Source organism: Centroberyx gerrardi, chromosome 13 (genome assembly GCF_048128805.1).
Source record: "Centroberyx gerrardi isolate f3 chromosome 13, fCenGer3.hap1.cur.20231027, whole genome shotgun sequence".
NCBI lineage: Eukaryota > Metazoa > Chordata > Actinopteri > Beryciformes > Berycidae > Centroberyx > Centroberyx gerrardi.
In genome coordinates this window covers 8,989,678-9,007,557 of record NC_136009.1, presented here as the reverse complement: position 1 = coordinate 9,007,557, position 17,880 = coordinate 8,989,678, and the positions used below count along the sequence as shown (strand labels likewise).

General features: G+C 40.7%; 4 protein-coding genes and 1 non-coding gene across 6 annotated transcripts; 3 read left to right on the top strand and 2 right to left on the bottom strand.

Annotated features, from left to right (window-relative positions):
- The first annotated feature begins 178 nt into the window (after positions 1 to 178).
- LOC139918198 (SH2 domain-containing protein 1A-like) lies at positions 179 to 3,242 on the top strand. The gene is made up of 5 exons (XM_071907500.2): positions 179 to 218; positions 349 to 581; positions 1,573 to 1,633; positions 1,997 to 2,144; positions 2,433 to 3,242. The coding sequence occupies exons 2-5, from the start codon at positions 406 to 408 to the stop codon at positions 2,453 to 2,455; spliced, it is 408 nt and encodes a 135-aa protein (XP_071763601.1). The 5' UTR covers positions 179 to 218; positions 349 to 405; the 3' UTR covers positions 2,456 to 3,242.
- Positions 3,243 to 4,001: 759 nt separating this feature from the next.
- LOC139918202 (granulocyte-macrophage colony-stimulating factor receptor subunit alpha-like) lies at positions 4,002 to 9,805 on the bottom strand. 2 transcript variants are annotated; one of them, XM_078287943.1, is made up of 10 exons: positions 9,712 to 9,805; positions 9,082 to 9,164; positions 8,927 to 8,976; positions 8,627 to 8,787; positions 7,880 to 8,070; positions 7,216 to 7,349; positions 5,862 to 6,006; positions 5,562 to 5,673; positions 4,766 to 4,847; positions 4,002 to 4,565 (listed from the first exon to the last, which is right to left on the bottom strand). In XM_078287943.1, the coding sequence occupies exons 2-10, from the start codon at positions 9,155 to 9,157 to the stop codon at positions 4,476 to 4,478; spliced, it is 1,041 nt and encodes a 346-aa protein (XP_078144069.1). In that variant the 5' UTR covers positions 9,158 to 9,164; positions 9,712 to 9,805; the 3' UTR covers positions 4,002 to 4,475. The 2 variants fall into 2 exon arrangements, with proteins under 2 accessions (XP_078144069.1, XP_071763606.1); XM_071907505.2 differs by having other exon boundaries at positions 8,927 to 8,988; positions 9,712 to 9,803.
- A 979-nt stretch (positions 9,806 to 10,784) lies between these two features.
- Positions 10,785 to 10,856, bottom strand: trnae-cuc (transfer RNA glutamic acid (anticodon CUC)). Its single transcript has one exon. It is a non-coding gene; the product is annotated as a tRNA-Glu (tRNA).
- Positions 10,857 to 12,586: 1,730 nt separating this feature from the next.
- On the top strand, positions 12,587 to 16,432 carry LOC139918201 (caspase-3-like). Its single transcript, XM_071907504.2, has 6 exons — positions 12,587 to 12,931; positions 13,597 to 13,982; positions 14,148 to 14,182; positions 14,858 to 14,960; positions 15,063 to 15,597; positions 15,821 to 16,432. Exons 2-6 carry the CDS (start codon positions 13,604 to 13,606, stop codon positions 15,972 to 15,974), a joined length of 1,206 nt encoding a protein of 401 aa, XP_071763605.1. The 5' UTR covers positions 12,587 to 12,931; positions 13,597 to 13,603; the 3' UTR covers positions 15,975 to 16,432.
- A 363-nt stretch (positions 16,433 to 16,795) lies between these two features.
- On the top strand, positions 16,796 to 17,836 carry LOC144542129 (ciliogenesis-associated TTC17-interacting protein-like). The gene is made up of 4 exons (XM_078287631.1): positions 16,796 to 16,910; positions 17,141 to 17,326; positions 17,437 to 17,492; positions 17,669 to 17,836. The coding sequence occupies exons 1-4, from the start codon at positions 16,796 to 16,798 to the stop codon at positions 17,834 to 17,836; spliced, it is 525 nt and encodes a 174-aa protein (XP_078143757.1).
- The last annotated feature ends 44 nt before the right edge of the window (positions 17,837 to 17,880 follow it).

Below are 17,880 nucleotides of genomic sequence, written 5' to 3'. Positions count from 1 at the left end.
CGCACACAGAACATGTCACAGCAGCAGGTAAATATTGCATCTAATTTGACAGGCAGACACAAACCCATGCATGTTCACATACACACATATGGGTTATTGAATGGCAATGTCTTCTAGATGGTAGAGCAGGACTCTATTGAGTGAGAAATGTATTGTGTTATATGACAAACAGGGAACTGATCTGAAAGCAGCATGGGCATGCCAACATAACCAAAAAGGTACTTTCACTTTTCAACAGAAACAAAAACACTTTAGATTAGAGAACTGCAACAGTTAGTGTTACACTGTGAGCTGCAGCTGCATGACAGAAAAGGTGTGAAACCCATAAAGGCTTTTCCTGCCTCATAGCATTTCACACAGTCACCTGCTGCAGTGATCTGCTGCGCTCCCACCTCCAAGGCACACATGGGTTCCTGCCTTCAAGGCAACATGGAGCGTGAGGGCATGCTGGTCCAGTCTATTTACTATGGTAAAATTGGTAGCGAGGCCACAGAGAGGCTGCTGGGGAGGTATGGACATGATGGCAGCTTTCTGTTGAGAGACAGCGAGACCGTGCAGGGGGCCTACTGCCTGTGCGTGAGGTGAGTTACACAAATGTCACTCAAGTTGTGTTTTTTTTTTCCATTCAATTATTTCACATAGCTTTAAGTCTCTAAAATCATTCTTGATCTAATCCGAGTAACAACTTTGTAGGCCCTACAGGCATTCATTTTCATTTCATTCTGTTTACTTGTCAAGGAGTCATGTGCTCCACCGGTAGATGATATCCATTAAATTGTATTAATAAACAGAATTGTATATGCTCTTTAGCAAGCTTATGTTAAATTGGTAGCTTGAGTTTTGTGTTGGCGTTTAAACAATTTTACTGGTAGAATCAGAAATCTTTATTCAAGCATCACTCTACATTATTACAGTAACAAGACATTACACATAAAGCATGAACATTTCCCTGTTTCAAGGAATCAGATACAAACATCATGCAAATACAGAACCGGGTACAAATTAGTCAGAGTCATGCTATATAATCACATATAATTATACCCAGAAGTCATGAAGTCACATGCCTTTAAAACAAAAACATTCACCTATACAATAATGCCCAAAGCATCAATTATTAATGGGAATGTCAAGGCACTAATGAAACAATGTCCATGTCTTTTATCATTACAAGTTTTAAGTTTCAAGTGCAGCAGTTAGAAATATAAACAGAATTAACAACTTGTGGAAAAGGAAGACTGAAGAAACATGATAATCAAACAGGTTTTTACTAGAAATTAAAACCTACTTAGAAAGTTTAGAGAATACCTTTAACCATATGGCATGTTTGGGAGTATCTTGATAAAGAAAACTGAATCAGTTTGACTACTCACACTAAAAAATACGTAACTAAGAATTGACCTCAATGGATGTCGAACACAAAACTCAGATCACTGGCCCATCTTTTATTTCAGATTCATACGCATAATCACTTTCAGATTTAATCATTAAATATGAACATTTTGTAGAACCTGATTTATGCAGGTTCAACCTTTTTCACATTCATTGTAAATGATTTGCTTGTGTGTTTTACAGGAAAACTCCCTTTGTACACACCTACAGACTTGCACACTCCGCTGACGGCTGGTCTCTTCAGGTGGGTCAGCATCTGCATGCAGAGCGGTCGTGCTCTCACACACACACGCACGCACGCATGCACGCACGCACGCACACATACACACACACACTCAATCACCCACAGAGAATAGTTCTGATGTTCTGGGAAACAAGGGAGTTATTTATGGTGTGTGTGTGTGTGTGTATGTGTGTGTGTGTGTGGATATTCCGGTTGGTCGCCAAGGCAACTTGACAATTGTTATTCAACTGTGCTACATGTCTCCATGACTTCTTTGAGTGTGACTGGCCGTTTACTGTTCACTGTATATGAGCTGTATGTGTGTATGTGTGTGTGTGTGTGTGTGTGTGTGTGTGTGTGTGGGTTTTGGGTGTGTGTGTGTAGCTGGTTGCAGGAAACAGACTGCAGAGTTTCGGGACTCTGGAAACACTGATAGAGAGCTACAGAAGGGGCATAGCCTCTGATGCCAATATAGCCACCCTCACACATCCACTGGACAAAACACAGCTAGGAGACATAAGCTTTGGACAAGGTACAGTATGGCACACACACACACACACACACACACACACACACACACAGGACCCCTTGACATGACTCTAACTTTAATCTAAACCTAACCCTAAAAAATCCATCTCTGGCAATTATAGTAGTATTACAGTTAAATGTGGTACAGACACACACACACACACAGTGTCTTAAGTGTGTTTTTATGCCGACGATGCAGGACTTCAAAGAGTTCTTTTTCAGCCATTTTGTCTGTAGTGGCTCATGGTTCAGTGACTGAACTCTAACACAGTTTCAATGGTCTGCTCAACAGAGTCGGTCTACATGGAGATGTGAACGCAGCGTTGTTCACCAGCACCAGCAGCTCGGTGTCTGTTGAAACCTCATGCCTTTAGCCCTAGTCAGGTGGACAAACTGAAACGGATCCAAAAAACGCACACGGCATGTCAAGGATGTCAGGGCTCCAACAGGCCTTGAAAATCTTTGGAAGATTGTGGATATGCAAAAAAAAAAAAATAAGGCCTTGAGAGTTTTTTGAAAATGAATGGACGGCCTTGAAAGTGTTTGATTTTTTTAATTCGAATATAGCACCTAAATTCATCTATATGCCTCAGCTCCCTCTGTCTGAGGATCAACACTTCACACGCTGAGGAAAACCCTGTGATGGATATTTGTGTTGCTATAGCAGCCTTTTTAAAATGATTTCATTGGGATTTCTTGACTTGACAAGATGAGTAAAATAAATTAGGCCTCTACGGTGTCTAATTTTCACTAATGTCATGTCTTACCCTAAAACACGCCAATTGTGAACATTTCACCCAACAAGACCTTTAAAGTCATTGAAATGCATTTGAATTCGATGTCCAAGTCAGTGTGGGAACCCTGCATTTGGCAAAAAGTGTCTCGCTACCAAACTGTATCTGTTTGTTTCTGTGGTTCCTTCTTGCAGACCTCTGTCCTTCATATGCGGTGCTTCGTGGTGTGTGTGTGTGTGTGTGTGTGTGTATGCTTGTGTCTGTAAGTTTATGTCAGTATGTGACTATGTATAGGCAAGAAGCTGCCCCTGAAAGTCTGTGTGCATCAAGATGTTTTGTGTCATAAAAGGAAGATATTTAAAGAGTTATGGTCCTGTAATGTCTCCACTCATTTCTTTTCCTCTCTAAGTTCAAACATACAGTTGATGGGCTTTTGTGTTGTTGTTTTTTTGTCCGCTTGGGGGAGTCGCAGCTGTGTGTACAGTAGTTTATCGCCGACATCTGCAGCCTGTCTACTGTAGGAAATTTGTTTTGATCACATCTGAGGTCATGGCCTTGCTTCCTAACAGTAGAGGAAGTGTAGCAATGTAATAAAGGAGGCTCATAAAGGCTCTTGCAGGCACAGCTGTGGTCAACACTGACATCCACTTCAACATGTGACTTATTTTCTGCATTCATGGCGGTGAATACTCAGCCACACTTTGAAAGGTAGACTAATAAAAGGATTCGTTCACATCCAGACATGTCTGTTGTACAGCTGTAATTAGACCTGGGTCAAGCAGTATTTGAAAATAGTCCTCGGTGTTTCTATTAACCTTCTTTACGTACCACACAGGTGTTTACAATATCGGAACCATTCGGATTGTATAGCACAAAAATTTGACACTAAATTGATTTTCAAATACTTTCCTGACTTTTCTGGCACTCATTTTATTCTCCTACGTGACAAAACTCACCAGTTTGGCATATTAAGCAGATTACAACAAGTTATTTGCATACATTATTTGACCCAGGTCTGATTATAATTTGGGTTCCAGCAATTCATAAAGAGAGACAATGCAATTTTACATAAGTAAACGATTCTGTGCCACTATATTTCAACCATCAATCATTCATCCATCTATATATACAGTATATTATTCTTTATTTCAACCATTGTTTCACACACAAAAGTCCAAAAGCCCACACATTCATGCCTTTGTCCCTTTTGTATATATTTATAACTGAAACAACAGAAATAAATAGGCAAATGGCAAACAGCCGAGAATGATATGGCATTTTATCTCTAGTATACACATATCACCTATGGTATCACTATAACATTCCTGTGAAATCTGTATAGTACAGTATATTTCTAAAATATGTAGGATTACTAGTTCTTTTTTCATGGGTGGCACAATGTCTCAGCTCACAAATTTAAAAAGTGGAATAAAACTGGACTGGAGAAATATAATGGATAACAAATAATCTAATGAACCTGACAAAGACCCTGGGCTAAAAAAAAGCACCAGCGACAATAAAAAAAAATGTCTTGTATGGAAATGTTCTAATATGGAAACCTGGCAGTGGATACAGCTATATGTGACTTCAGTAGTGTGTTGCTATTGAAATGTCTTTTCGGGGCTTTGCTCTGCCTCCTCCACCTCTGTGATCTCTTCCACGTATTTAGGCGGCTGGACAGGAGGGGCAAACTGAAAAAACACACAAGAACACAAGAAAATCACACTACACACTGGCACCGTTAATGTGAGTCATTGTGGTTGGATTTGAATGGGTGATAAAGTGGGGGTGTGTGTGTGTATGTGTGCGTGTGTGCGTGTGTGCGTGTGCGTGCGTGCGTGTGTGTGTGTGTGTGTGTGTTTGTGTGTGTGTGCATATTTTGCATATTTACCAGAAATGTGTCATTTTTCTCCAGAAAATATTTGTACTTGGGGGAGGGCCGAGGAATGGGAGGAAACAGAAGCTTGGACACTCTGAAATACACACACACACACACACACACACACACACAATGAGCTATGGCTAAGAATGTCGACATGCATCTTAAAGAAATAAACTCACAGTACTCTCGGCTACTTTCCACCTGGCATAAACGTATTTTATTATTTCATTTATTCTAAAACTCATAGCTGACAGAAGCAGTGGAACAGTAAAAGAAAGAACAAGTAGATCCTTCCTCTAGGTGCTTTGGTGTTTTCTTTCATTTTGTGTTGTTCCACTGTTTGGCTGTTGGTGAAGACATATGGGCGGTTTCTGTTTCTACTTGGAGGAAGTTTGGGGTGGATGTTCTGCAGCCACAGTTTAAAAAAAGAAAAAAAAAACACCGCCATCAGTCCCTACGCTCTCACTTCTCCTTACTGCGCTCAGTTTTCTCTCTAACTGTACTGCTTCTACAGCAAGGTGCACTTTGTCCTCCAGTTCTGTCTGACTCTGCTCAGTTTCACATTTAAAAGAGAGGACAGAATTAAAGTATGAAATGTGAAATGGCTCGTTGAATTGGAAAAAAAACAAAAAACGTAAGAGGAGAGATGGAAAGAGAGGCAGCGAGACTGTGTGCGTGGGTGTGTGTATGTGTGCATGTGCGTGTGTATGTGTATGAGTCTGTGTGTGTGTGAGTCAGTCAACCAGTTAGTCGGTTTAGTGAGCAAGAGAGAAATACAGAGAGAAACAGGAACCAGGTAGGCTACCTCTGAAGCCTGAACAGCAGCAGCACAGCCAGGAGGATCATGGGTATTCCAAGTGAAATGGTGACGATCACCAGGCAGTTGAGTTTGAGGGGTGACTCAGTCGGGGCCACCGCTAAACACACACACACACACAAACAGACACACACACACACTGACGGTGATGACCTTACCGAGGTTATTGTATTTCAAAATATAAAGCGGCTAATTTATTGCTTCCACACTCGTCCCAATAATCGACCAGTGGATGGAGGTGACACAAACTGGCCGCCAGCTTCTGGTTGAATCTGTTCCAGCACTCACTGACAGTGTGACTCCAGTCGCTCCAGTGAAGAGATCCGATGCACTGAAAGCTCTTCCTCGTCCTCATCCTCACTCTGTAGGTGCGTGTTGGATCTGCGTTCGGTTCCGTATAATTCAGCTGCCCGGTCACATCCTTGAGTCTCTCCTGGGTTGAAAAGATTCAGTGACAGGGATTGCAAATTGAGGATAAGACGCATTGTTATATAGGAATTCAAATTGTTATAGACACATATGATCAAAGATGTCTAATGCAGACATTGTTAGGATGTGATTTTGTTAGAGTGGTAAAATTTGAGTTAGTGCATTTTACTTTTTTACAGCCCATTTCAAACTAACTCCAGTCAACACATTGTAATTGGACATGGTCTTGACGGGCCCCTTAATAAACTATTACTAAAACCCTTCTTGTTTACAGTATTGGAACTGGAAAGCCTCCACTCAGCAGGTTTGCCTCATTTGAAAAAGAGAAGTTGGTGTTGTCTGCCACTCAGGCTCTGACTGTGAGGACTTATTGTTCAAATTCATTTAAAGGACAATAGCTGTGCTTTTTAAGTTTGTGCCGATTGTCTATATGCCGCCCATCTCCTTCACATTATTCCTAGTAGTTTCCAGTCAGTGTAGTAGTAGAGATATCAGCAATTCATTATTGTACAGTATGAAAAACAACCTCCATAGAGCAAGATAATCCATCACAGTAAACAACATGAAGCCTTCATTTGATTTGGTCAAAGTTTCTGATTTATCGTTATTTCATTGTGTTGAGTGTTTTCATATCAGTGCGTGCATTACGTTACGCTCTGCTTACTGCCAATCACCTGAGACTCGCAACAAGAAATGGCTCTGCCAGGAAATGATCCCTCGAAAACATGTCGCCTTGCAAATTTTATTGTCACGTCCATTTCTTCTTATTTAGCTGTCTTGGTCAGCCGGGACAGCAGTTAATGTGTCATAAAATTTGCCATTTGTGTTTTAAAAACGATGAAAAACGAGGAAATGTTAATCTAATTACAAACAGCATGCATTGCAAATGGAGGAAATGTAAAGTATATGTAGAGTAGTAAATGAGTAATAAATACCCTCTTAACAAAAGTAAATGTATTTGCAAAACAATATGAAGAACATTATTTTTATCCTGAACCATAGAATATTTGAAAGCAAACTGAAAGACATAATGGTATATAGCTCATATACAGCGAACAGTAAACGGCCAGTCACACTCAAAGAAGTGGTGGAGACATGTAGCACAGCTGGATAACAATTGTCAAGTTGCCTTGGCAACCAACCGGAATATCTATGCACATACACACACACACACACACACACACACACACACACACACACACACACTCTGTACCTGGCCACTGATGTCCAGCTGGTAGGTAAAGCATTTGGTTGTGCGGGATGAACGACTGTAGGGCTGATCCCAGGTCACCAACAGGCCTCCGTCTCTAACCACTGCAGAGATGTTAGGGGGTGGAGGCAGGACCTCTGCGTCACACACACACACACACACACACACACACGCACACACAATTAATACAATTAATACAATAATAATTCAATAATAATTCACTGATCTAATCTTTTTTAAATCAAGTACATGGGAACACTTTATTTCGATACTCCACTGTTGACTCTCTATGTCAGTTGACTGTCAACAAGATTTGTTTCAACAGACAAGTAACATGTATTCAACCAACCACTAGCAGACTATAAGGGGCATCTCAAATCAACAGACTTCATCAACTGAGTATCTGTTGACTATCAGCTGGGGAGAAACACATTCCTGCATATGGAATTGTTTTCATGAGTAAAAAATACCTAAATGATATTCTTTTGAAACTATTTTTGTTGACAGTCAGCGGACACTGTTGAATATCTACTGATACATTGTGGAGAGTCAGCAGTGGACTATCAAAATAAAGTGATACCAAGTACAGTATACAAACGGTAAGTAGTAATATTCATAAATAGACAACAACAATAACTCAGTGAAAGTGCTTGTCTTGGGGTATTACCTAGGATATCAGAGTCGTATTTGGTGGTGTAGGTTGTCCACATGTTGGGCAGGGACACATTGACGTGGAGGATCACATATAACGTGTTGTAATCTATGCAATGCTGGCACAGAACCACAGACTTTGATTGAACTCCTTCCTCTGACACTCTGACCTCCTCAAACGAATGTTTCTCGTCACCCTCACAAATACTAGAGAAACAGACAGAGAGACAGATACACACTCAAAACAATTCATTGACTTTAAGTCACATCTATTGTATTTCTTAAATATATCTTAAAGGGGAATATTACTGACTTTCAACTTTGAAAAAATGGTTACCCTTGGACAGTTTGGTCTGGATCAGTAACATTTTCAACACTGTCTCCCATAGCCAGAAACAAGGGAGAATGAGTTTGTTCTGCCCCTTAATGCCTGATGTCACACCAATGTGCAAATTGATAAAGACTTCATTTCAAAAGCTGAATGAGACAGTATCCAGGACGGTCTTCCTGGCATTATGATACATTTTCTAGTTTGTAACTGTCAGTGCCGCTGTCGTGTAAATCATCATTTGGGTGTAAAAGTGCAGAGAAACATTGTACACAAAGTCTCTCACTCATTGTCCAGGCTTCTGCTCCAGGCTTCACATTTGGTGCAACACAGATTAGAGTACTGGCTCTCTCTGATTCTTTGAGAGGTGCTCATGTTCACAGACTATCCAATGCAGCAGTCAATACAAATGACTAGGAACAGGTCCGAGCTTACATGATAAAGGTGGAAGACTGCCTCTCTTCTGGGGAAGCGTGGAATGACCAGGAGCAGTTGAGCGTGTTTGTTGGGTAGAGGAGGCAGGAAAAGTTTCCATTGTCCTCTTCCTCATCGACAAGCTGCATCTGTCCTGAAGAATTTCCCCTCTGCACCTTAGGCTGAAATAGTGACAGACAGAGACGTAAAGACACAGACGAAGGAGACAGACACCTTCTTCAGGAATCTGGAATTATACAGTGAACAGGTGTTTATTGTTCCTGTATGAATTTAGGAGTAAAAATCTATTGTGACTCTCACTTCATCAATATACAGGTCTTCATCCTGACAGAGATATGAATCGGGGGCTTCTGCAAGTGAGATTGATGAGACACATTAGACATCATCATGGATGCACAAAGACACACACACACAGGCCCATACTCTGTAAGTCTGTAAAGTCAAAAGTCACCCACCATGTTGTGAGCTCCTGTGGGCCCACAGAACCAGCAAACTGGTCCACAATATTAGATGGACAGGAGAGAGCTTCATAGCCAACCTAGGGGGCAAGCCATACACACACACACACACACACACACACATGAACACATACAGCAGCTACACAGAGCTAAAAATACTAACTATTGGGTGTCAAGTAGGTGGTTTATCACACTTAACATAAATGGTCATAGGCATACAGCAGCTGCTCCACAGCAAGTCATTTCCTGGCTTTTCATACTTCCCCTTATAACTTCTAAAATAAGTAAGTAAGAGCTTGTAAGGGCTTGGGAAAATAATGGTCAAAAAAGCAGCTTTCCTATTATTGCAATAATCAGCGTTTAACCTCTTCTCTATTATATTGAATAGTGAGTTTTCAAAAATGTCCACTGCCTACAATAGCTTTTCCATTTTCCACAAGCAAAAAATCAAAGAGAGAAGAATTTAAGTCATCAATGCCTAGTTTTGCTCAACTTGCTATCCTCTCAAAACTGACAAATGGGTGCCCGTGGATATAGACTAAGCTTTGTTATGAATCAAATTTGAAATAAAAGGTTCCTGTACATTATAATAGCATTGTTGTAAAGAAAATTAAAAAAAACAATTACCTCCCGCTGTCTTTCACTGTCTCCCTCTCTGTCTGGGCTCTGAGTGCTCAGTGACAGTGAACTATGACACATCTCTGTGGGCAGGAGAAGCGGGGCGTCACATAGGCTACTGTATACAAAGCTGCCGGAAACCCTAGGTCTCTTTCTCTCCTTCTTCCTTTTTATCTTTCTTTCTCTCACACATGCTCGCTCACACTCAGACTCACACCACTTCCTCCCTTGGAATACATCTTGGGTTAGCATGATATGATATAAGCAGCCAGTGATTTGAATGGGAGAATGGCATTTCTCAACCAGATTCAATAATGCCACTGCTACACATGGTCTAACCTGCATGGGCATTTGTGTAACCCTTGTGCTCTGCAATCCAAGTGGGGCTCCTGAACTAAATTAAGCCAACATAGCACTTTAATTTGCCTAATCCTAACCTAAAACAATCTCAATAGAGAAATTTGTGATCATGTCCATGAAACTAAATGAAGGATTAGTATAGATGAGAATATATCAGGCATGCTAAATCAAAGGGACATTTTATCCAAAGGCTATACCTTGGAAAGGCACCAGTTTAAGTTATTCACGGACAATATCAATGGATCAGGTGCATACCCACCCATTTCCAAGGCGTGGCCTGTGGACCATATTCGGCTTTGGTTTAGTACACCTGACAGATACTGGATGTACAAAATATTAGGTACACTTACTCTTTTCATAAAGCACTCTAATGAATTCAGGTAAAAGCTATTATCCCTTCATGATTTACCTTATTAAATCTATGCCGCAATCACAAAGAAGGAGATAAAGATAAGAAGCAGATGAGTTACCGAAGGATTTTAAAGCCTTGAGACAAACTGAACTCAATATCAGGAAGATGTCCCTAATATTTTGTACATTCAGTGTAATTTCCTGTAATCCAATCCTCTCTAACCTGGTTCATGTTGAGGTAAAGCAATCTCTCTCAGTGGAGCTCTCAATAAGGGTTTATGAGTTTACACTATTGCATTTGCTTTGGGACTGTCTTCTGTAGCTCGAAACTCATAAAAGATGAAACATGCAATCCAACAAGAAAATATCCGTTCCCTGACCGGGAATCGAACCCGGGCCGCGGCGGTGAGAGCGCCGAATCCTAACCACTAGACCACCAGGGAGACACGAGCGGTGTGATACAATCTTTTAATTACAAGTTTGGACTCGTGTCTTGAATACATATATTTTTTTCTGATTATGTTTTTGGCTGGGGATTTCAGCACGTCTTACCCAGTTTGTTAGCTAAGGCGACCTAAGTATAGCATCAGGTCCACTTAATGGCTTGTTAACTGTCTCATTTACACAAGACTGACGAGAGAGGCTAACATCAAGTAGCTAGTAGCCTACCTAGTAGTGGCTAGTAGTAACATTATTTGCGCTAACGTTATTTGCTTTGCAAAGTTAGTGACTAGCAGCATCAGCTCATTTAGGTTTGCATTTGTTACTTAGCTAGTAGCTAGCTAACAGAAGGGGCTAGAGTTAAAGGCAATGAGTTCACTATGTCCCAGTAACCTACATTTAGGTACACATTATTTAGGCCATTCACTTTCAGCTATATTATATTACTGGAAGTAATGTTAAGTACTTGGTATATGGACCTAAACTTCTTCTTAAAGATGTTTAAAATTTAAATGCAGTTAATACAGTTTAAATGCAACTAAGCATATTACTGCCTCCAAACTCCAATATCCGTAGCCTTTCCATACGTAGACAAAAAAAAAAAACTTTTTCCTGCAATTATGTGGTCATTATTTCCTTGGCCAAGAAAAGTATTCAAAGAAAAAGAAGAAACCCCTGATAGATATCTGATAGATCTTCAGAAATGTTTGTTAATACCTGGCTGTTACGCATGCTAAACATGACAATTAAAAGTTACTCTAAGATAAGGGTCTTTGAATTTTAATTGAGGTCATTTTCAAGGGGTCAAAGGTCAAAATGACAAAATCTGGCTAGCTGGCAGATTGGGGTTTATAGCCCCCTTCCTTTCAAATTTGGGACAACAAATTGTTTTACAGATTTCTGAATCATGATAAAAGTATTTTTTTTTTTTTACATTTAATTGCACTGACTATATCAAAAGAATGTAATGACCAGGGCAGCTATTCAACATAGAAATTTGATAGATAAATTGAATTTTTACTTGTTGTTTGCATTGAGTTTATTACATGTATTTTACATGTAATAGCCAGACCGAACACACTTTACACTAAACACACTAAACACACTTACACCCTAAAACAAGAAGCTTATTTGAACTTATGAGAAAACATCACTGAAAAGCCCAGGAATTTGTTTGTGGCAACTGTTGCTGATCAGGTCGTTAAATGAAAAGTGATCTTTTTAGGACAAAAAACACACCACAGTTCTGAGCAGCAGTGAATCCTGAGCTGTCTGTGAAGAGTAGGAGAAAGGAGAGAAGCTGTGGGGATAAAGCATGTTTCTTTTGTCACTCCTCTAGTAATGGTACAAATATTGTTATTCAAAATGTATTTCCTTCAGATACTCTTCCGCCTTATAAAGCAAATCCAAGTGTCAGAGACCTCGTGTGTTGATGGCTCAGCATCTTCAACACACAGCTCCCACCCACAGATGGACTGGTCACTGCATATTTTAATGTAAATGAAAATAAGAAACAGTTACACAAAGTAGAGAGTATAAAAAAGTCTTAAGTAGTACTGGAATATACCAAGACAGACAGACAACAGTGTTTTATTATGCAGGGTTATTTTTCTTCCACTAGGTGGTGTGCGGCACTAAAAACTGAAATGGCCTCTAGCATCTCTTTTTACTTTCCATTGTCTTCCCGCTCTCCTGCCCTTCCCTATTCTCAAACCACGGACACTATCAGGAAGCCTCCTACTCATAGATATTAGATAGAGTAGAAGGGACACTTCCACATATATCACAATAATCTCCCACCACATATCACACCTGACTTCGTACCATTAAATGATCGATGGCGTCGGGTAAGCGAGCATATTTTCATGGTTAGTGCTAGGTTAGTGTATGAAACTTACTGTTGGAATCACGAGACTGAATTTGAGTAGGAATTAGCTTACTATCCATTCTATTTCTAGTAGAAACTTCTGAATGGACTTTCCAGTTTGTTAGCTGCAACCTGCAGCTGCGGTTATTACGGGAATTATTCTTCAACTGCACGAGCAGTACAATCCGGAGGGAAAGTTTCGTGACTGTGGTAAGTTTTGAGTAGTTTTGAATCAAGTGTTAAGTACATAGTTAATTAAACATGTCATATAATGTAATGCTGGCTGCTAATTTATAGCTAAGTTAGCTAGAACATGGTTACAACCACTAGTCCTCTGGTGGGTGTCTGCAAGATCAGCTTTACACAGCACTTGACAACGTAATGCACATTCAGGTTTTAAACTGTTAACGTTCCGGGTTTTAAAGTGTGCCTATTCGCATAGGTCTACAAACACGTGCTTTTCATTTATCCGTTCATTTCGACGTTGCCATTTGGTCCTATATTTTATTCCAAACCCGACTGACCTATTTTACGTCGATTATCCGTTTAAAAAGACGTATAAATGGTTGTAGACGTCTATAGGCTAGAATTAGGCTACATAGGTTTTAAAAGTGAAAGGGTACTGACCTAAATTTGCTTAGCTTATATGGCATTGAGTACTACTAAAAAACTAACTAAAAGTGGTCAGGTAAAAATGCCTCTAGTGTCCTTTAACAGTACTACATATGTATATTTCCCTCTGACAACGCCCTCGAGTTAGTCTTATTAGGGTTAGGGTTTGCACCTCTCTTAAACTTTTTTTCTCTATCCATCTCTGTTTCCCTATCTATCTATCTATCTATCTATCTATCTATCTATCTATCTATCTATCTCAGAGCCAGCATGGCAGCCCAAGAATCAGTGAGACGTAATAAGACAGATATTCAGGACATTCTGTGTGCAGACTACCCACTCATCCTTGGCAAAGTTCATCAGAATAAACTGGTAACTCAGCGTGAGTACAACAACCTGAACAACATCAGTGGAGTAGATGTGGGGGGGCACGTCACCAGACTTGTGGATAAGCTTATGAATAAAGGAGAGGACACCTGCCGAGCCTTCCGGGACCTTCTACAAACTGACGAGGTCATCATCAGTACTTTCCCTGATCTGAAGAACATACAGTGGGGCTACACCCGTCCTCCATCTACCCCCATCCAAAGTACAGATGCAGCTCGTTATCGTGCTCCTGATACAACAGACAGCACATTCCGCAATAAAGGTACATTAACATACATAATTATGCTATAGTAATCAATGTGTCTGTTCTTTTCTCACATAGTCCGTTTGATCACATTGTACTATGTGCATTAAGTTGATATCTAAAGGTTTCATCACAAAGTTTTATGTTTTGGGGTGTAATTCTATTTTACTCTGATTTGCCCAGATGTCCCGTGCCAAGACAGCAGAAGAAGAAATGAGGTGACATCTTTACTTAACCTTGAAAAACCTGACTCTTAAACGCGAAACAACTGTAGTGAGCTTAAATAAACACATTGATGCCCAATTCAGCCTAGGCTGCTACAAGCAGCAGTTTACACACACAGATCTGCAGATCAAGCAGTAACTCAAGTAGAAGAGCTGCAGCATCCATCACATTTTACTCAGAATCAAAGTACATGACTAGAAAATTACTCCAAACAGTAGCTCAAGTAGCTTAAGTAGCTTAAGTTCTTGCTTATTTTCCCATTTTGGCTTTTTCCTTCCAAATAATTAGATGGGTCGTTATCAGAACAAAGCCTGGGATGCTTCCTTTTTAGTTCATATCAACATATAGAGTGCTATAGTAGAGTAATAATTCATGAGAGGTGAAATTTCTATTGACGGCATTATTGTAAATGCCCAGTCTCCTTCCACTCACTATTCTTATGTCAAAATATAATAGGTATTCAAGTAAAGTAGGAATACATGTTTAAAATACTTGGTAATACGTAATTAATTGTAAAATGCTGAAAATGCTATGCTCATAGAGTAGTTGTGACCAGTTTTTTTCCACATCTGCTAATAGAAATTCATGTCTTGTAGTCCTAGAACTGACAGCATGGTGTGCCATCATGGATTTGCATCAAACTGTGTTTCTGTCTCCACTGTTTGTAGGATGAGCAGTATCAGCTGAGCAGCAAGCCTACCGGTCTCTGTGTGATCATTAACAACGAGAACTTCAAGAGTGGCAAGAGAAAGGGAACCAACGAGGATGCTCGTATGTTATGGAGTCGATAAGTTTACAGCATTACATTATTTCCCCGTGTTGTTGGTGGTCGAAGCTCAATGAGTCGAGGGTCTTTTTTTTCCTTCCCTGCAGAAAGTCTGGCAGAGGTGTTCAGCTGGCTGGGGTTCAGAGTGCTGATGTGTAAAGACCTAACCAAGGACCAGATGGATCGGGTGCTGAAAAGCTTTGCTTCTCTGAGTGACATCTCTCAGCTCAACGTTAAGGAGTGGTCTGGCAGTAGATTCACCGACCTTAAGCAGCTTCCTCAGCATGGCGATGCCTTCATCTGCTGTATCATGAGTCATGGAAACACAGGCGGTGTCAGTGGGGTCGATGGAGCGCTCCTCCCCATTAATGAAATAACTTCGACTTTCAATGGGGCAAACTGCACCACCCTCATCAACAAGCCCAAAGTCTTCTTCATCCAGGCCTGCCAGGGGAGCAACATACAGCCGCGAGTGGTAGCATCAGACCTGGAGCCTGGTGCAAGTTCTGGTCCACTGGTGTACATCCCCGTGGACGCAGATTTCCTGGTTGCTGTTTCCACTGTAGAGGGTTATAAATCATACAGACAAAGAGATGGGAGCTGGTTCATGCAGTCCCTGTGCCAACAGCTACGGGACGGCAGGTAAAGCAATCAAAATGAAGTATTTGGTTAGTAACTGGGCTTGAAATGTCCAAACTTAGATAAAGTGTTGGTCTTACTTTGCCCACAATATTTCATAGACTTGATGATCTGATCATTACCATTGCAGTATATGCTGTAAAATGTATTTGATCGTAATTCTGTCCACTGAATTATAGTGATGGTAACATGTTTGTGTACACTGTATTTTGTGTATTTGTTTCAGTGGTGATGACCTCATGAACATTCTCTATCGGGTGAACAATGATGTAAGCCAGAAAGGCGGTGTCGACAGTGAGTCTCGTCCAGTGAAGCAGATGTCTGAAGCTAGAAAGGTCACCCTGAGGAAGAAACTTGTGTTCTCACCATGTTATAATTGAAGCTAAATCACCACAAATTATGTAAACACAGTATACTTCATATCTTGATTGGGGATATATGAAGTACTCAGGAGAACCTGTTGATATACATCTTCATATCCCATTCACAAATACTCCTGTATACACAAATGAGCAGAATATTTTTAATATCACTGTGGAAACAGACTACAAAATCCAACAGTGTACAGTAGCCTATACATGCCTCAGTAATTCAGCTACATGTATCCTATCACAGCTATCAAATTCAGGTTTCTTATTGTGAGCTTATCCAGATTGTTGTAGACAGGATGTGACATTTACGTGCACCAATTGTGTAACTGATTTACTATTGAAATATGAATACCAGAATTTTTTATATTTCTTATATTTACATTCCTATATTTGTATTTCTGAAACTCTACTTTGTTTTCTTAATCATTCAAAATATTTTATTTTTTAAACATGTTGAAGTGAATTGGAGATTTTTGTCTGAGAATAAACTTATTTTTGATTCAAACTATTTTGATCATCTTTTTGGCTGCTGTGAGAATACTCTTCCTTTCCATTACCCAAGATTTATCAGACTGCATTGTTGATCAAGACATTGTTAGGCGACTTTAAAACACTTTTTTTCAACTTGGCCTTTTGACTCAAACTCCATTTACATTGTAGGCAAGTTTACGTCATCATCATTTGACTTTTCGGCTGCGTAGATACAAGAAACTTTACGGTACTTCAATTGAAATTAGTGAAATGCACTGAACACGGATGCGGGAATATTTTGGGGCCCCTGGGCATGTGCCCTGCATGCCCGGTCGGTAATACAGGCATGCGTGTTGGTCATGGAAGTCCGGCTGGAGGACGAGACTGCTGCCGCTACCTCAGCTGAGGTTGAAGGACACGACGGAGGAGAGTTTAAAACCTCTGACGAAGCTCTCGAGTTTCTGTCCAGCATTGGTAAGTTGTCAATATAGTTTCTAGGTTAGTCTGCAGTGTTTGAGGAGACTGAGGGATAGCAGTAGCACTACACCGCATCTGGTTGTGACACATCTTTACTCAAGTCTTCACGTTAGCTTACACTGTTATGTTACCATGCTAGTTGAACCCCCCCCACCCCCCCCTCTCTCTCTCTCTCTCTCTCTCTCTCTCTCTCTCTCTCTCTCTCTCTCTCTCCCCCTCTCTCTCAGAGCCCACAGAGCTGCAGAAGTGTGTGTTTTCAGACTCTCTGGTGACAGTGTCGCAGGGCGGTGGAGAGCTGGGGAAGTTCAGTGTGACAGTGGAGTTTGCCCATCGAGTCCAGCAGCCCTGTTTGCTGCTGCAGGCCCACAGCCAAGGAGCCATAGACGACACCCCCTGTGGAACAACGGTGACAGGTGATGGGACAGAGAGGTGACAAGTTACATTCATCATTTTGTCCGTTTATAGATGTATCAGTATACCCTCTATTTCTCTCCTTCTTTTCTACCTTCACTGTCTATGTAAGCCTACCTATCCACGGACCTGGAGACGCTGGAGCAAGACCACCATGAGTATGTCAAGGTGAGTCAGTCACATCTACCGTGTTGCTATCTTCCTATTTGAACATAGGTCAGCTGTAACAGTCAATAAAAAGATTGTACTCTCTGGCTTGTCTGCCTTCTGTTTTGATTTTGTATTTGCTGACGGGGGTTATGTTTTATGTTTTTTTGTTTAACCCACTTGAATCCCGTCTTCAGCTCGAGGGCCACAGTTTGGACAGGAGGTGTCACATGGTGCAGCGTGACGGCCAGATGATGATCGACAAAGTTACCACTGTAGGAGAGGTGAGAGAAAACACAACAGAGAGGGAGGATGAGAAGAGTCACCTGGCCAGAGCCCTGATTAAAAGTTACTCTACAAGATAAGGGTCTTTCATTTTTAATTTTTAGGTCATTTTCAAGGGATCAAA